This window comes from Drosophila takahashii, chromosome 2L, assembly GCF_030179915.1.
Source record: "Drosophila takahashii strain IR98-3 E-12201 chromosome 2L, DtakHiC1v2, whole genome shotgun sequence".
NCBI lineage: Eukaryota > Metazoa > Arthropoda > Insecta > Diptera > Drosophilidae > Drosophila > Drosophila takahashii.
The window spans coordinates 32,584,703-32,603,980 of NC_091678.1; the positions used below are offsets into that span (position 1 = coordinate 32,584,703).

The 19,278-nt window shown below is 42.2% G+C and overlaps 2 protein-coding genes and 1 pseudogene across 4 annotated transcripts in view; 1 reads left to right on the forward strand and 2 right to left on the reverse strand.

The window, feature by feature from the left end:
- dpr21 (defective proboscis extension response 21) overlaps nucleotides 1-19,278 on the reverse strand; it is a 303,758-nt gene that overhangs the window by 173,180 nt on the left and 111,300 nt on the right. The gene's annotated exons all lie outside the window — the stretch shown is intronic.
- On the reverse strand, nucleotides 5,431-7,237 carry LOC138914975 (calponin homology domain-containing protein DDB_G0272472-like). The gene is made up of 3 exons (XM_070219718.1): nucleotides 6,816-7,237; nucleotides 6,585-6,762; nucleotides 5,431-6,532 (listed from the first exon to the last, which is right to left on the reverse strand). The coding sequence occupies exons 1-3, from the start codon at nucleotides 6,924-6,926 to the stop codon at nucleotides 6,117-6,119; spliced, it is 705 nt and encodes a 234-aa protein (XP_070075819.1). The 5' UTR covers nucleotides 6,927-7,237; the 3' UTR covers nucleotides 5,431-6,116.
- On the forward strand, nucleotides 14,525-16,037 carry LOC108066359 (progestin and adipoQ receptor family member 3 pseudogene; annotated as a pseudogene).

The window sequence follows — 19,278 nt, forward strand, 5'->3', positions numbered from 1 at the left end:
TAAGCGATCTGTGCCAATGGAGACAGCCAGTTTCAGAGGTGACCCTGTTTCTGGATGCCAACCTGAGACACAGAATTCGGTGCTGACCGTAGATACAGTAGGAACTGCTTATGGGTCCCAGCAGAGCGGGGTTCAGATTCCTGCTGGGGGTCGAAAGAGATTGTCGGTTGTTCCACATAGGAAGCAACTATTCGTATCTAGATTTACCCCAGATACAACATCCGAGGATGTCTTGGAATTTATTCGTGAGAAATTCCCATCCGAGGACATCGCTGTTGAACAATTTCGTTTTTCTAACGCTCGTAGGATATCGTCTTTTAAAATATTTGCTTTCTGAAATGCTTTTGGCTAAATGATGATTTGGTTATAAAAGAATTTGTTCCTAATAAACCGAGAAAAAATAACAGGCCTTCCATGGTGCCAAAAAACTGAAGAGTTTATTTTTGGCTTACCAAAATGTTAGAGGACTTAAGCTTTATGCTGACTCCTCGACATTTACATGCGACTTTTTTGGCTTTCACAGAAACTTGACTGAAACCTGAGATAACCGACTCTAAAATTCTGTTAAGCAACTTTAATACCTACAGAACCGATCGCCTTTCCCGTAGGGGAGGTGCTCTGATCGTCGTTACCTCTACCCTAAATTCTGAGAGAATTCACTCTCATGTCGCCAATGACATAGAATTTGTTAGCGTAAAAGATTCCCTCCAATCCTTGTCTATTTTCTTATATTCTTATATTCCACCTGGCTCTGACTTAATAATTTATGAGCAACATCTATCTGCTATTAAAACTATTCTATCCTCTCTTTCCAACAGAGACCTTTTGATTGTTTTGGGTGACTTCAATCTCCCTGATATTTCTTGGTCCCCTCCTACTGACTCACTTGTCGCTATTCTCTTATCCGCTGAGGTGCCCATCGTACAATCTCGGTCCCACGAAATTAATTGACACGCGCATAACAAAATCGCTACAAAACAGTACATACCATCCCACTGTGCGTGGAATGAAATGCAAGAAGGTGAGAATTAGTATAGTTGTCTCTTTCGCACGCATGGCATGCTTGTATTGACTGGAAGGATCCCGTATGAAAGCTCATTACTGGAATTAAGCGTGGCTGTTCAGAAATATTTTCTGCACACTCGATCTTTTCTGTTTGGCGATCTGAGCTGTGCGGACGTGCCAAACTAATTGTACGAATCTAAAAGTAAAGTATTTGTATAAGAACCACGTGGCTCAAACATTTTACCCAGATATCGCTAAAGTCATATCGGAAAGTGATAAAACTACGACGTTAGTTCTTGGCTGCTGCCAAGCGGCCAACTGTTTATTATCAGAAGTGAAAGTGCATCGGTAATATTAGTTAAGTAACCAGAGGTCAATTGCTGATTTTTAACGTTTTAGAGCCTCAGAAATCTTAAGTGTAGGCGGTCAGTGAAAAGCTTCCGCTGGGCGCTTAATTCTTTAAACGTGCGTACAGCCACCGCCGACCACTTAAAATCTCTACAAGTTCAACGAGACCAAACTAGTGAGGCAGACGATAATTCTACCTAACCCTAGTTTCTGGAGGACAGCGCGGACTCTGTTCGTAACCCAAACTAGTGACGTAGACGCAAGCTCTACATAAACCTAGTTCTGTGGCAGCGAGGAGGTGATCATAACCCAGACTAGTGTCGTAGACACACGTGCTACGGCAACCCAGTTCTGCGGCAACCAGATTCGACAAAAACCACCGGCACTAGTGACGTAGGCACACGTGCTACGGCAACCTAGTTCTGCCGCAACCAGATTGGAAAAAAACCACCGGAAGTGACCATAACCCAGAGTAGTGACGTAGGCACACGTGCTACGGCATCCTAGTTCTGCGGCAACCGGATACGACTACATCTGAGGATTTTACCAGCGAATTCGACCACAGCGCAGTCTAGTGCCGTAGGCGAACGCTCTACACTACCCTAGTACTGTGGCAACGTGGGACGACCAAAACTCAGTTCTAGTGACGTGGGCATGCGTGCTACAAAACCCTAGTTCTGTTGGAAATTGCCTGGAACTCTATCATCACGGATAAAGTCGATCCTGAGTACCAACGAACAGTCGGCTTTTGAGAAGTTGCGGTTTAAATAACAGCCACGAAAGGCTATGTAAAATTTGACCAGCCAAATTTTGTTAGATTTAGATTGTAGTTGTATTTCTTGCATTTGCATATGCGGATCGTAGGGCCTTTTCTAAAATGTTAACCCCACCCTAGTAGTGAGTTAAATACTGTCTTAATTTCACAGCGCCTCGCTTACAGTTCTTTGGTACCAACGGACTCTTTGATGGAGCAAAACTTGTGAGTAACAACAATTATATTACATCCATTATCTGTCTGGGGTCTTAACATTCATCACATAGGTTTCTACCAAAACATTATCTATTGAATATGAAATGAAACCTTTACATAACGGAATGAACCGTTTATATATATATTTTTTTCTTTTTGTTTAATTTGAATTTAAATCTGGAACTATGAATTGCTAATAAACTGTGTATCGTCAAAAGCACCGCAAAATAACTGTTGGGGCAATTTTAATAACGCTTAACAATTGCCATGGTATGGAAGGTACAGAGAGCCTACGAACTAAGACACCCTGTTCGTATAAAACTAAAACCTGATATACTGACCGGAAAGCGGGACTTAAACCTTAATTATTTTTATTTTGATTTGCTTTTGATTTAATTTCGACTAATTTCTGTAACCAGTCCACTTAACTTTATTTTCTGCACAATGTGCCAGGGAACCCTAAAGGGATAGGAAGAACCGCGACCCCATCCGGCGAGCTGAGCGCAGAGCGCAGCATAGTGCACTAGCCCGATTCCCTTTTCCCAGGAGAGGCTGAAGAAGAGAAAAGACAGCTTAGAATTGCATTATATACTACACCGCCCATGTTTTTGTGGATGGCCTTTCTGAATTATCGTTACAGCAAGTTAGCGTCTGAAGTCACAGTATCTAGAATTGACGCTCTTGTGGTACCAGAAGATCGATACCACCCAACTATGGAATTGGGGTGCGTGTCATAACGCCCGGTGTCATAGCGCCCGCGGGCGCTATGACACACTAAAAAGTGACCCGTGGGTATTATGACACTTTTACGAGTGTCATAACGCCCTTTCAAAAAATGTCATGGTGCCCCCGGGCGTTATGACACTTTTAAAAGTGTCATAACGCCCGAAACTTCTAAAAAAATTCTAAAATGCATTTTGAGATAATGAGAATTCCGATAAGAGAATTACTTTTTGTTATAAGCCCATTCGAATCAATGAGATTACCGAGAAGAGAGTAGCGTTTGTTATGATACCTTTCATGCTTTATCATATTTTAGTCAGTTAAACATTTCAGGAGTTATGTTTCAGATGATTCAGAAGATGAAGATGTGGAAAATACTTTGCAGTTCAGCCAAATGGCTGACGTGCTAAAATGTATTATTTGCATTGATAGGCCGCAGGACGTAGTTTTTCTTCCATGTTGGCACTTCAAAATATGCTTTGAGTGCTTCAAAAATCTGGAACAGCGTTCAATAAACTCTCTAATGCTCTGCCCGAACTGCAGACAGATAGTTAAAAATCATTTACAAGTATTTCAATAAATTGTTAAATAGACCGCAGACAAAAATTGTTTTTCTAAAAAATCGCGCGATTTTTTTGAAAAAAAAATTGTGCTTCGGCGCTTTTCTTCTCTACAAGTATTCGTAGAGAACTTCTACCACATTACGCATCGCTAAATTATTCTACACAACTGAAAACTATATTGCCTCTATGTTACTCGCATTTACAAGTATTTCAATAAAATGTTATAAAGGGCGCAGACAAAAATTTTTTTTGAATAAAAGTGCAAGCCGCATTGTTGTTTACTGCGCGCGCTCAACCTGAATACGACTTCTTTACTTATATAAATAATCTAAACTAATATAAAATTGGAACTCTAAAAAACGGTCAGCAGCAAATTTCACCCAGAACGGACATAAAAATCTAAAAAAATCACATTAATTACACAGTGCAACATGAAAAATGTAACCGCAATTCTGATTTGATGGGCGAAAAGAACTCATCGAAATAAGCTAAAACCCATTTGGGTTTCTCTGGCTTAGCTCGCGTTTACCTTTTATAGCGAGTTAAAGTTTTACATACAAAATTTATTTGTAACGGCCATATCTTGTGAACCGATTAAAATTTCACTATCAAGTCTTCAGTGATTATGTAGCTATGAACCCAAGGAACTAAATTGACAAATGACTCTTGCGCACTTAGCACCTAGCGCGTTAAAAAACAAATTTGCCTAATTTTTCGATTTTTAACGCGCTAGGTGTACGTCTTCGCAAGAGTCATTTGTCAATTTTGACAATTATGACATGCACCCATGGAATTGACATTTGCCTACCCTATCTTGATACCACCTCTCCTTTAGTTTCTCCAATTAAAATGAGATGCTTTCGGAAATGAGACTATAATAAACTAAACTTAATGATTTCGCAAAATAATTGGACAGATCTTTATAACTGTGTGGACATCGAAAGTACAACTGAACTTTTCTATAGCGTTCTAATCACTTTTTTTTATGAATGCGTTCCTGATAGGCTTCCTCCAAAACCGAACAGGCCCCCTGGTTTACAAATGCGTTTTGAAGACTTAAACATCTTAAAACAAACACTAATAAAAAGTATAACAAGAAAGGAAGCTAACTTCGGACAGCCGAAGCTTATATACCCTTGCAGATAAAGTAACGCTCACTCGGTGCAGTTCCAGGGATTCCAGCAAAGATATTATAAACAGTGTTTATATTCTCTTTGGATTCCAGATTCAGCGTTTCTATTTTAATTTTGTTTATACATAAGTAGTCAAGAATCAAAACGCCTACTTCCTACAAAGTTACAATGAATTTTCTTATATTTGTTTGAATATTCCTATGGAAGCCTTAAGATATAGTGGTCCGATCCGGCTCGCTCCGACATATGTACTACCTGCAATAGAAAGAAGACTTTCGGGAAAGTTTCATCGCGATAGCTTTAAAACTGAGAGACTAGTTCGCATAGAAACGGACAGACGGACAGACGGACAGACAGACAGACGGACAGACGGACAGACGGACAGACGGACATGGCTAGATAGACTCGGCTATTGGTCCTGATCAAGAATATATATACTTTATGTGGTCGGAAACGTCTCGTTCACTGCGTTGCAAACATCTGACTGAAATTATAATACCCTCTACAAGGGTATAAAAAGTAGGGTAAGCCATCCGATTTTTTGAAATATGTGGTGGCTCGATCTGATTTTAATGTTCTTAACAGTCATTGCTATTCTATGTATTTAGATCAGCGGTCGGCAGAGTCCTATTAAGTGAGCATAGGGTTATTCTTATTCTTAAACTCTTTCATTTGTCTATTTCATAATTAGGGTGTTCAATTGCGTTGCAAAAGTGTTAACTTTGTAAGTTTGCCAGACGAGAATTGTGAACGCCCAATATTTTAAAATATCGTTGCAGGAAATTGACGTTCAATAAAAAGCCAACTTTTAAATTGTTGTATTGAGATGTTGTAATAGGAAGTCCCGGTAGCTACAACGATTCTAAAATATTCAAAAATTCAATAATTGGAAAGCACCTTAAAAGACATTTTAGTGAAAATCAGTGGATTGCAGGCGACTCTGCCTATCCACTTTCAGTAAATTTAATTACCCCATACCGCAGCAATTCACGTCAGTTGGAACTGAATGAGCAGCTGAATTTCAATAAAAGACACAGCCAATACCGCGTTAGAATCGAAAATTGTTTCGGGATTTTGAAAGAAAAATTCTGTAGTTTAAAAGAACTTAGACTACGACTATCAAATAGTTCAGCCCAGGCATCTCTCTGCGATTGGTGGTTGGTTATGGTTATGGTGTGCTGCATAATTCATAACATTTTACTGACTGATCACGATATACCGGACCAACAAGGACATTTAAATGAATTCCAGAACGGCAATGAATCAGAAATAGAAAATACTCGAAATCCTGCTGCCGCCGAAAATAAAAGGAATAGCTTGTACCACCTCATGTTTGAATAATAAATAAAATTATCTTTTTAAGATTTATTGCAATTATTTTTTTTTCATGTCAAGCTCAATCTTTAACATTCGCTCCTTATGTTCTAGTTCCATTTTAAGTTTTTTCATATCGTTGTCCAATCGCTTTTCCTCTATTTCCAGTTTCCGGTTTTCTAGTTCCTTGCTCCACATAAACTTCTCCCTTTCCAGAGCAAGCGTATCCTGCCTAAATTTCATTCTTTCGGAGTCCATTTCTTGAAGTTTCGCTATTGCAGTTTTTTCTGTCTTCCGTTTAGTTTTACCTTCGAAGGACAGATCCGAAGCGATATCTATATCAACTTTTTCTTCAGGAATCTCAATAATGCTCCCCTCATAGTTTTGCGATTCGTGTACCACTATGTCCAGATCTTTTTCTACAAAGAATATTGATCGCAGTAAATAGTACTTGGGACACATCTTTAAGATTTTTGCTGCGATAGTATTTTAGATAGTTTAAAATACTTTGAAAATATGAAATGTTACCCTCAATAGTTGTCTCAGAATCTTCCTCCTCTATTCCTGCTCCTGTTGACTTACAAAAGTCTCCTGCCTTTCGCCAAGCCAACTTCAAATGACGCACCTTAAAACGGAGACTGTTCCAAGTAGCGTCAATTTTTGTAGCCTCCAACAACTTCTTGTAGTAAAGTTGGGCCGTTGGTTTCTATAGGCTTAAATATTAGCTACAATTATAACTCACATTCTGCAAGCTCTTACCTCAACATTTTTGTGCTCCAACATATAGTCTAGGACTTTATCAACTTCGCTCTCTGACCATCGCTTAGTTTCGACCTCCCTGGTACGCTTTCTAGAGGGTTTTTCTTCCATTGAAATTATTCTTCAATTATTTTGATTTATAGAAGAAAATTTTTTTTCTTTTGCATTTAAAAATCAAATTTGTTTCTTAGCTTTCACTGTCATTATCATGGATTCAAACCCAACTTTTCGGTATATTTTTAGTATTTTAGCTTAAATTCCTACCCATTATTAACCCCCTATTTTTACACAAGTACAACGGATTTGTATACATAGGCTGGGGTGTTGTAGGCCTAGCAAACTATTTTGTATGGAAATTGTTGTTGGAACTGACTTACACTTTTACACTTTACAACGTTTGCAACGCAATTGAATACCCTAAATATGTTTTCCAACTATTTGGAACTTTTATGGACTCTTTTATTATTCCACTTCACAAAAAGGGTGCGAAGGCGGATGCCCAGAATTATAGAGGTATTTCTAAATTGTCGGCAATTCCAAAAGTCTTTGAACGTATCATCACATCTCATTTGCAACATTTATGTTCCTCGATAATATCACCGTGTCAGTATGGTTTCGTTAAGCGAGGATCGACTACAACCAACTTACTTGAATTGTCATCTATTGTAATAAATGGATTTAACAATAAAATGCAGACCGACGTTATATATACAGATTTCAGAAAAGCCTTTGACTCCGTTAACCACTCTTATAACACTAATGATGAGAGATTCAGAAAATCGTAACCTACGAAGTTTCCTTTTCAGGCGAGATGTTGATTTGGGAGGGGTGCCGCACGCAATATATAAAAAATTCTCCGACTCTCGCTCGCCAGCAATTAGGGTGGTATTCTTGCCACGCCCCCCAAGGTGCCTATGATCATTACTTCAATAAAAACTTGCGTGCAAATGACAAGCTAATCTCGGTTAGAGGATCACTACTCATACATAGCCACTAGGAAACGGTTTAAGGGATATATAAAAAAAAAAAAGGAATTCATTTGCAAACTAAGGCTTTGTGCAAACGTCCAAACCCTTTGATGTTTTTAGGCCTGGTTTACCCACCCAACCTACGGCTACTATAATCCTGGTTGTTGAATTCATTTCGTCCATAGTAGCCCCTTGTTCGGGGTTCTCAGACGGTCATGTTAGCTCGGGTCAACACTGGGTCTTTTTAGAACATTATAATGATTTATTTAGTCTCTAAACAAAATATAAAATTTGACCTAAGCAGACAACATACACGTTAAAAATTATAATATAATAAAATAGAAGAGTATATAAAATAGAAAATATAGTATAAATAAATATAATCAAAATAAGTGGCAATTCTTATAAAATATTGGGGAAATTAAAATGAATAAAAAAATATAATTAGTTTCTTTAATTTAAGCTTAAACATGGGACTGAGCAATACCATCGAACATGCAAACGAACCATCAAACATATAAACGAACATACGTTCGAACTTGAGTGAATTTAGTGAGAAAAGGGGGTTCGATCTACTTTTTTCTTTTTTTATTTGATTAGATTTTAATTTGAATTTTAAACTTTAGATTAGGTCCCGCATTTTCTTTTAAACATTGCTTTTTTTTTCAAGTTCAACCGATTATTTCTGTAATTTTGTTTCTTTATTGCATTAAAGCATACAATGAACAATATATTCAAGAAATAGTTAAAATTAGTTCAATTTAAGATTTAATTATCAGATTTCTTGTTTCATCAGAGAAAACTTGAAAATTTAAATATTCCATAAAGTTGCATACCAAATATTAAAACAAATAACATAAAATGCATAAACTAACAAGAGAGAACGCTATAGTCGGGCTGGTGTCCCGACTATCTAATACATGTCACTCAAGTAAGGGGAGTGCAAGGAAGATGGATATATAAATTTGCGCATAACTTTTTATCGAATGGTGCGATTGCGAAAATGTATTCTACATTTTGATAGGTATAAATATACAAAACAAAATTGCATTTATACTTCTCGGAAATCTTTAGCGGTGTGGGCGCAAGACACATTCTAAAATCGTTAGTGGGCGTTAGAGGGGGCGTGGCGCTCGGCTGAAATAAATTTGCGCTGCATAGGAAGCCCAAAAATATGAGTGGGAAATCTCAACTCTCTAGCTTTTGTAGTTTCCGAGATTTTAGCGTTCATCCGGACGGACAGACAGACGGACATGGCTATATCGACTTGGCTAGTGACCCTGATCAAGAATATATATACTTTATAGGGTCGGAAACGCTTCCTTCTCCATTTTACATACTTTTGCACGAATACAATGTACCCTTTTACTCTACGAGTAACGGGTATAAAAACCGGAGCTTAATTTTAAAAAGATTGTAAAATATTAAACGGCAAGAGATAAACAAATAAAAATTGGTCGTTATATTTCAATCCTCTTGTAATAGTCCCGCTCCGCTTATAAGAAAATAGTAACGCTCCGCTTTTATATTGCATTTAAAATCTTCATTTATTTTTAATAAAGTTTTTCACAATTTAATTTTGGATGATTAGTTGTTTCTATAAAGTTTTTCGCAAATATATTTGGTTGTTTAGGGGCAGCCGTTGTTGCCGCTCCCAGCTCGAAAGTGGTTCTTGTTGAGCCCAATTTACTTAGGAGGTAAAGAGGTCTAAGTCGCGTAGCGGCGCTGCCAACAGCGGCAGCGGAGAGAAGGCCTATATATTCTTATATTCTTATGTATATAGCTATGCTCACTTAGTCTGAAGCGCTGATATATATGCACATACATGAGGTCCGCTTGTGTTGCAAATATGCTGACACTTGCACTTTTTGCGTGCGGGCCAAGGCACATCGAGCGGTTCGTATTTTGGGCATTTATGTTGATGACAAAAGACCTTAAATTGTATAAACCTTGTACTCTTGGTATCTATCGAAGTAAAAAATTTGGATGTGTTCTAAGATTTGACCCCAATTTGCCTGTCACGTTTCACCTAGAATGATCCAATTTCATTTGTTTTACAAAATATAGTGTCACGAACTGTTTTTCACTTTTTGATCACTAAGTAAACGCCACAACTAGCTCAGAGAAATTAAGGGTTCGTCCCACCAAATTTTTATTGCGTGACTGCCCGTGATCCAAGGAAATGCAAGATATCCAATTGGGACAAATCGGAAAGCTTTAATAAACTTGTCGCACGTATACTTTCGCTCACGTATCTTGGTTGACTGTCTCGAGCCGGTGCATCCTCTTTGCCCTTTTGGCGGCAAGGGTCCAACATCCAGCGCGGCACCGTCATTTCACGGTCTGAGGCTCCCACTTGAGAAGCCTTTGGACGTCGGCCTCCTGGCGCCTCATCTGCTCCACTATCCGGGTGTGCGTCATCCGGCGTTCCAAAAACATCCGCCGCCAGTCCCTCAAGCAGTTCGTCGGCGGAGCCATTCCGTGCGGGATGTAACTTCCATTTTGCTCGCCAATTGGATGGGGTGGGACTTGAACCGCACCCTCTCCTCTCGTCGCAATTGCTACTTCTCATCCGAGGACACCTCCGGGGTGACCGAGTCTAAGGCTGTCTCCTCGTTGTCATCAGACGAGAGCGATACCACGCATCCGGCATCGTCCGGCATCCCCGTCGTCCTCCAGTTTCACTTCCGGATTCTTGCCGCGGTCCTCCTCGATTTCAGCTGGCGGCGGAGAGCGCGACGTCAGGGTTGACGCGCACAGCTGGAGATAGGACTCGGGGTCCTGCCTCCATAATGCTGTGGGCTGTTCCTCGACGCCGGCTCCTCGTTCCTCGGATTCGCTGTGTTGCTGGTGGTTCATGTTGTTGAAGATTTTCGAATAAGCAGATTCGCTCTGCTCTACTCTCCGCGTCACCTCGGTTCTTCTGCCGCGTTTCTTTTTCGTTATTATTTGTACCGTTATTGGGACTTGGCCTCCGTGTACGCCTTCTACGGAATTTGCACCGGTGTGCGTTAGCCGGTAACGATAGTCGCGGTTTTGACCCTCTGACCCGCTCTCGCGCTCGTGTGTGTGTGTGCTTGTGTATCCGTAAGCGTTGCATGTGCTGTACCCGTTTCGATACTCCGTATCGTCCTCTCTCTTTTCTCGCTAACGAAAAGCACAGTGCTCCCTCGATGTCGTGGTCGTTTCACTTGGTTCACTTCAAGGCATTGGTTCGCTTATGAGTGCTGTTTTCTCCTTGCCGCTTTCCTCGTACCGTAACTTGCAGATCAACTTTTTGATTATTAACGGCCCATCGAATTTTGGGGCCAGTTTCGCATTGAAACCCTCTACTGCCTTGGAAAGGTGGTGCCCCTTGGCCCAGACTCTGTCCCAATCTTTGGCTTTCATGGTCGCCTTCGTAGATTGTAGTGATGTGCCTGATGCTGCCCTGCCCTTTCGATAACTACTTCAGGGTCATGTGATCGGTTATCACTTTGAAGTGGTAGCATTCCAGGAAAGGTTTTAATTTCCTGATGGCCCACACGATCGCTAAACATTCCTTTTCTGTTTCACAATAATTCCTTTCCGCTCCGTTTAAGGATTGGCTGGAATAGAAAATCACCCGCTCCCCCTGTTAAGAATGTTGTGTGACGATAGCACCGAGGCACGAGGAACGTTTTGCTGAAATCGGGGCATGCCAGGATTGGATCAGCGACCAGCCTGGCCTTGACGGCTTCGAACGCTTACTGGTCCATTCCCAGTTGGCTTTCTTCCGGATGAGTGCTTTCAGGGGTTGCACTATATCGCGAAGTCTGGTACGAATCGCCTAAACCATGATGCTACCCCCAGATACTGCCGCCGCGTGTTCACGTTTGCCTGTGGTTTAAGCTGGTCTATAGACGAGACCTTCTCCGGGTCCGTCCCGATGCTTTGGTCTGGGATTCGATGCCCTAAGTATTGCAACTCCTTCAGCGTTTGCTCTCAGGTTTGCTGCCGCAGTCTCCTGAACATCTCTTATAGGTTCTGCATGTGCTCCTTTATGGTCCGTCCGCTGACGATAATATCGTCTGCATCTGTCGGGCCAACGCTCTTTGGAATGATGCCGAGAGTAGTCCGAACAGCTTGACTCTCCATTGGAATAGACCTTTACCAGGGACTGTCAAGGCTGTGAACTGTCATGTAACCTGCTAATGTACTTGGCTGTGAACTGTCATGTAACCTGCTAATGTACTTGGCCTTTCTCAGCTGGTCCAGCATCGAATACGCGTTCTTCACGGACTTCGCGTTTATTTGCGGGAATCTGCCAAGTCCGTTTTTAGGAATTCACCTATGTCCTCTTCCGTGAATTCTTTTGGCGTTTCCGTGACCGCGACGGACAGTCTTTCCTCTGTGCAGCTTTGTTCCCTGTCTCTTGATGGTATTGCTAGCGCATTCCATTTTCGCTTCTATTGTGGTGTCTATGATTCCAGGAAGGATTAGCAACTGGATTACCACAGTTCTTGTGCCGAGTCCTATTCATATTTTCAGCTGCGAGGTGATGCTCCCGCACCGTCCGTTTGCCATCCGTACTTACCTCCTCGTGCGTCTGACCTGTCTTACCGCGTGCAGCCTGTCCGCCAGCTCCTTGCTTATAACTCTAGTCGTGGCGTCGGTGTCTCTTCCCCGTTATGACCACTGTGGCGGACAGTTGCATTTCTTCCGCCTTCAGGTCGCCCATTAAATTTGAGGAGCAGTGCCTCGTGAACCCTAGTTGCCCCTCGGCGGCTGGGATCGCTGGGCATTTCCCGATCTCGGATGGCAGTTCGTGGTCACAAGGCCTATTTTCCCGCAGTTCCAGCAGAACAGCTCCCGGCGGTCTCGGCACTTTGTTGCCCAGTGCTCCTAGCTTCCACATCTTCGGCATGCCGACGCCGGGTTCGATATGTAACCTCTCCTTCCGCCGTCCGCCCTTTGGTCCTGTGGACCTCGCCTCCAGGGAGCCTCTATAGATTGCACCTTGCTTCTTCAAGCGGTTGCTTGGTGCCCGAACTGTCTCCTTACTGTTCCCGGGAGTTCGAACTCCCGTCGTGAAACTACCGGGTGTTGGAGGTTCCTCCGTGCAGCAACATCGTGCTCGACCTCTCTCCGTGCGTGTACAGGGTGCACCCTAGCTTGTGAAGTGTTGGCCTTCGTGATGACGGATGAATCTGTAGTGCCGGTGTGCTGTTTTCAATGATCCTTTCCTTTCGGGACATACCCAGGTGCCGCATGAAAGTCTGTATGCCTTCCATGTAGTCTTTGAAAGTCTCACTGTAGTCTCACACTGCATGACATGATCCGCTAGCTTCATCATGAAACCCCTGGTTAGGAAGAATTCGTGGAAACCCCGGGTGATGTTTCCCCAGGTTTTGCAGAACCGGTGCTTACCGAGCCCCCTGTGCACGTGAGTTTTACTTTGGGAGTATTCCCTTTCCAGCACTTGGAGGATGGCAACTGTCTCCGGTTTTATGCTCGCGCGGTCTACACACAAAAAAGAAATTTGGTAAAATCAACTGTAATAATTGTCAAACAGGCCCCAACCATAAAAACTGTCAAATCTACTAAGTAAATTCTTACTCTTAAGTAATTCGTAAACGTAAGGGTTACTATAAAAAATAGTTATGCAAGTGTATAAAAGGGTAGAATTTGCCCGAACCAGAAATGGTAGTTAACTTACTATTTTTATAGTAAATATAACTATATTATAGTTATTTCACAGTACTTTATAAGTTATATTAAAAAGGTAGTTGTCCAATTACCTTTTCCAAAAGTGACTTTACCGTACACCTTATAAAGGTGCGGGTTGCACTTGACTTCCAGCTAGTGTGGAAGTATATAAAAGACTTAAGACAGAAAATAAGTCTTAATGACTCAGAAACTGACTTGGGCTTGGTTTATGAAGGGCTAGACCCAGTTGGGAATTATAAAAAAGGCATCGCAGAAGATTTGTAAAATTACTGTTGCACTTACTTTATACTAAAAAAGTTACGTTACGCAAAGCAAAAACAAATACACGGACGACTATTTTTATTGTTAAAGTATTATTTTATATAGTTACTGAACTATCTTTATTGGTCAATTTTACCAAGCAAATTTTTTTGTGTGTTTGAACTACGACAGTGCCTTTCTTATATCATCTACGAGACCCAATAGATTAATTCCAAGGGCGGCTGCGATAGCGGGAAAGTCATCCCTTTTGAGGTTGTACAAACACGACTTACCCATCTTCTTCCTACTTCCTTGATCAGGACAATCACGCTTGGACGCCAGATGTAACGAACTGTTTTTGACTGTTTGATCGCTACGTAAACGCCGCGACTAGATCCGAGAAATTGTGTGTTCGTCCTACCAAATTTGTATTGCGATTGGGACAAATCGGAAAACATAATTTAGTTTTACCTGGTCGGCGTCGCTACTATCCGGCTCCTGTGTTCTTCTCGTTGACTCCTGCGGCGTCGCTCCTCAACGGCGTCTCTCCAGTTCCACCCGGCTCAAAAAGTCTGCACAACCTTCCTTTCCAGGTCCGGCCAGAATAATCGTGGGATCACCTGTATCGCAGGACTCTCGGAGGTCGATCTGGCTCTCGCCTGAGAAACAAATGGTCCGGCAGGTCTATATCCCCGACGCCTGGCACAAACTCTTGATCCTTCTCCTGTCCTTCTCTCGTCTCTGCTCAAACCTCCGCGTCCGACAGATCTCATCGTTGCAGTTTTAACCTTGTATGAGCGTCTTGACTGATATTTTTGCCGCGTCGCGAGAACTTCTCAGCTCGAAGTGAAATTCCGATTCCTATTCCGTGTGTGGCCAAGTTAAACTAAAGCTTCCAAGTCGCCATGAGTCCCCGTCCCCGAGAGGTCCTTGAGGAAACAGAACTATCGGTAGAATCGTCCACCTGCTACTTACGAAAATCTGGAAAGGATTCTGCGGACAACTGTTGGATCGATGGTCAACTGGTTACGGACTCTTCGGACGCATCGCATCAATTTCCGTCCGACGAGGAGCCCAATATTCTGGGGCATGGACCCAACTATGACGAGAAGTTGTCCAAATTCAAATGGCTCTGCAATTTCGATGATGCCCCCAGTCACTTGAAGTTCAACCCTTATATCCGCCGAGGCTACCGCACATTCCTATCCAACAAGTTGTGCTTGCAGAGCATTTTTTGGTGGACCAATGAGACGATCAATATCTGGAGCCATTTGGCCGGGTGTATCCTGTTCATTGGCTTGACGATCTTCGACCTCCAATTCCTGCGCCTCCATGCCTCCCTGAGCGACCAGATACTGGTGGTCTGTCTGCTGGTTTGCTTCTGCCTCTGCATGCTGATGTCCGCCATATACCACATATTCTCCTGCAAATCGGAGGAGCACTATGAGTTATTCCTATCCGTGGACTTCCTGGGCATCTCGCTGTCGCTGGTGGCCATCTATATCAGTGGAATGTACTACGCCTTCTGGTGCCACACCTTCCTGCGCACCCTGTACTCCACGATCGCCCTGGGCATGTTCGCCCTGGCCATTGCCGTGCAGATTCCCCGGCTGAATGTGTCCATGAACGCCAAGGTGTCGGTGCTGCTGCTGTGGTCCGCCTACGGGATCATTCCGCTGGGCCACTGGGCGGTGGCCATGGGCGGCCTGGAGAACGAGCTAGTCAGGCTGATGGTGCCCCGCATCGTGGTCATGTACTTGCTCTGCCTCATCGCCTTCGTTTTCTACGCGGCCAAAATCCCGGAGCGCTGGTTCACCGGCAAGGTGGACTTTGTGGGACACTCGCACAACTGGTGGCACCTGATCATTGTGGCGGCCTTCTACCACTGGCACAACACCGGACTGGTCTATGCCGAATATCGCCTGAATAACGGCTGCAGTGCCCCCGTTCTCGCCTGAGATTTAAGATCGTAAATCCAAGATCCGAGGAGCGGAAATGGCAGCGAAAACGGAAATGGGACTCTAGTAGACTCTAGCGTAGTGTAAATAGTTTATGGGGCGCGCTTTATCCGCTAATAACTAATATTTAGTTGTAGTTGTTGACCTATATGATTAATTTATGTGTAACTTACCGATTAGTTAGGGTTTCGTGTTATGTTAGTCAATCCAAAGAGTTGGCTTCGCACGAGCGGAATGATGGTTTCTCTCTTTACTTCCTAATTCATTTCATTTTAAAATACAATGTCTTTGAAATTGCATGTGTCTTGAGCTGAAGCTGTGTTAGTCTTGTTGACTCGATTTTTACAAATACTTTAAATGCAAATATAATATGACTCTGGTATCTGGATCTGAGTATAGACCACACGGAGACCATACGCCCTCGATTAAATCCTCACACTTGAATTGTTGATCTCCTTGTAAACTTGTCGCTCGTGTACTTTCGCTCGTGTATCTTAGTTGACTGTCTCCAGCTGAGCCTCCGCCGTCCTTTTATAGGCTGCAGCGGTCCCGTTATTTCCCTTTTTGCACACGGCACGCATCGGGTCCAAGGTCCGCAAATGTCCCGTTAGTTCACGGTGCATCCACTTTGTGCGGGTCCAAAGTCCGCGGATTTACCGTTCGACCTCTTTGCCCTTTGGCGGCGAGGGTCCAAGGTAGAGCGCGGCAACGTTATTTCACGGTCTCGTCCTTGGCTGGGTCCAGGCTTCATTATTTACCGGTGGACCTGTAAGACTCCTCACAATAGATACCAGGGCTAAACAGGCTAAACGCCTGTTTTTTTTTATACCTGTCACTCGTAGAGTAAAAGAGTATATTGTTTTCGTGAAAAAATATGTTACAGGTAGAAGGAAGCATTTCCGTCCCTATAAATTATATGTTTTTTTGATCAGAATCACTAACCGAGTAAATATAAAACAAGAGAGAACGCTATAGTCGGGTTGGTGTCCCGACTATCTAATACCCGTCACTCAGCTAAAGGAAGTGCGAACGGTGTACTCGGGTTGGTGTCCCGACTAATAATCGTAACTCAGCTAAAGGGAGTGCGAGGGAGATAGATATATAAATTTTGATTGCGTATAACGTTTTAATGAATGGTCCGATTTGAAAAATGTCTTCTAAATTTCGATAGGTATAAATATACACAACAAAATTGCATTTCTACTTCTCGGAAATCTTTAAAGACATGGGCGCAGGACCCATTTTAAAATCGTTAGTGGGCGATTGTGGGCGTTAGAGGGGGCGTGGCGCTCGGTTAAAATAAACTTGCGCTGCGTAGGAAGCCAAAGAATATGTGTGGGAAATCTCAACCCTCTAGCTTTTGTAGAGATCTCAGCGTTCATACAGACGGACAGACGGACATGGCTAGATCGACTCGGCTGGTGCCCCTGATCAAGAATATATATACTTTATGGGGTCGGAAACGCTTCCTTCTAGCTGTTACATACTTTTGCACGATTCTAATATACCCTTTTACTCTGCGAGTAACGGGTATAAATATACAAATAAAACACAGTTTTAAAACATAGGTATGTCTTTAATTTGTTCAGGAGCCTTGGGCCAATATTCACCGGATCCGGACAACTGCATGAGGACGGCGATCTAACATAAATATTAAAAACAAAGGGTATTATTTATAATTCATTGTTCGAAAATGTTAGCAAAACAATTTAATATAAATTTGTATGTATAAGAACTTCATTTGAACTGTTTTGCGAAATTTTAAGTTTTACCGGAGTTATAGGTGTCGCTATATGACATTTTTGACTCTTTTTCGAAAAAGTTGTCCTCAGTAATTATTCCATAATCGCTCAAGAATTATTATGCCTTTCTATAAAAAAAATATAAAAAAATTCAAAAGTTATTTTTCTAAAAAATAAACTAAAATTTTTATTAGGTTTTATTTTTTCAGTGTTCTTTACCAGCTATAGAGTTTAAAGCCATTTGAAGTTTAATTCATTACAAAAAAGATTAAAAAAAAAGAGGGGCCCGGCCAAAGGTTTTTCGCAATATCAATTTGAAGAAGGGCGCACAGCGGCTTTCCATACAAAAACGGCTTGCTCGTGAAAATTGGTTGGTCAACACATGCAGTAGCGCGCGTAGCTTTAGCCGACTACAGCTTTCAATGAGGGACTTTTTGTCGTTTTGTATGGGAAACCGCTGGGCGTCCACCGAAAAATAGGTATAGCGAAAAACCTTTGGCCTACTTATTTTGGATCTTCTTCATGATTAATTAAACTTAAATTTTAAATGGTTTTGAACTCCGTAGCTGGTGAAGAACACTGAAAAAAATATTCTGAATACAATTTTTGTTAATTTTTTTTTTAAACTAAATTTTAAAAAATTTTTCTATTTTTTTATGAAAAGCTATTACAATTCTTGGTTGATTAGTGAAAACATCATAAAGATATCTCTAACCGTTCCGAAAATATACAAAAATGAAGGAGTGCAACTTTTTCGAAAAAGTGTTAAGAATGCCATATTACGACCACTATAGTGTAATGTCCAGCCTGGTGGCGAAGTTAGGAACTGCAAGTTTGAATTCAAAAGTGACGTTTACGTTAACGCTTTGCCATTCGCTGAGGTTACGACGTAGAGTTGCACGAAGGGCGATAGTTACCTATCGATAGATAGCATAGCTGACCATGTCAGAGCTCAGGGTGATTGTCAACTCCATGCCATTTCCGGAAAAGTTCTTCTTCTGAAAACAGCTCAGCAAATCAGACGTGATCAAGGTAAGCATGGCGACTTTTAACAGTACCATGCGACTGAGGTTAACACTGGTTATCTTTGATTAGGCAACCCCGTTCAGGAACTAATTAAAACAACTAGCAGAGCGCCTGAGGCAAAAGCGGCTCCACATCAACCGCTTGATTGTATTGGTTAGGGTGTACATTAACTGGACAAGGTAAATATACTGCTACATACAGTTAACAAGCTCTGAAATGTAAAATGCAATTACTCTTCGCTCATTTAGTTTAGCTGCGGAAAGATCGGCGGGCTCGAGATCACCGAAAAGCCTCCCAAAGGAAACATAGGAGCACCCTACGTGGCCGGAGGCCCCTTCTCCACATTGCAGTCCGCAAAAATCAAGCACAGCCATTAGACATACGCGCCGTACAAAAGATTTTAACGAACGGCGCAAGGAAATACGGCGATCCACGTAGAGAGGCAGGGGCTGTCAAACTGGGATACAAAACTGCAAGGTTGTACAAAAAGGCCTGTTTAGAACTAGTTCCGACCAATACCTACGTTCATTTGGCTGCAAATTGTCAACAGAGTACAGCGAGCCTCAACAACGTCTTACCGCAATCTACCAGCACGCGGCAGTGACTTTGAAACTGTTAGACGGCAGCGGCAATATTTGCAAACGGCCACCCTCACGTGAAGTACTACCAAGGAATGTGAACCAGTTCTAATGTGCATGGTCGTTGGTGGAGCTCAAGAAATTACGTCACCGAGCCCAACCAGCTGAAACCGTATGTGCGTGCGTTTAAGCCCCAATGATTCGTCGGCATCTGTGCCTGGCAATCCGTCCTTATAAAACTGTGCCAATTTTCTGCTGTGCTT

Excerpts from the sequence above, each read along its gene's own strand:
- LOC138914975 (XM_070219718.1), bottom strand. The coding sequence starts at position 6,926 with ATGGAAGAAAAACCCTCTAGAAAGCGTACCAGGGAGGTCGAAACTAAG. Across the intron at positions 6,763-6,815 it reads TGGAGCACAAAAATGTTGAG|AAACCAACGGCCCAACTTTA; the intron begins GTAAGAGCTTGC and ends TTAAGCCTATAG. Across the intron at positions 6,533-6,584 it reads TTCTGAGACAACTATTGAGG|CAAAAATCTTAAAGATGTGT; the intron begins GTAACATTTCAT and ends ATACTATCGCAG.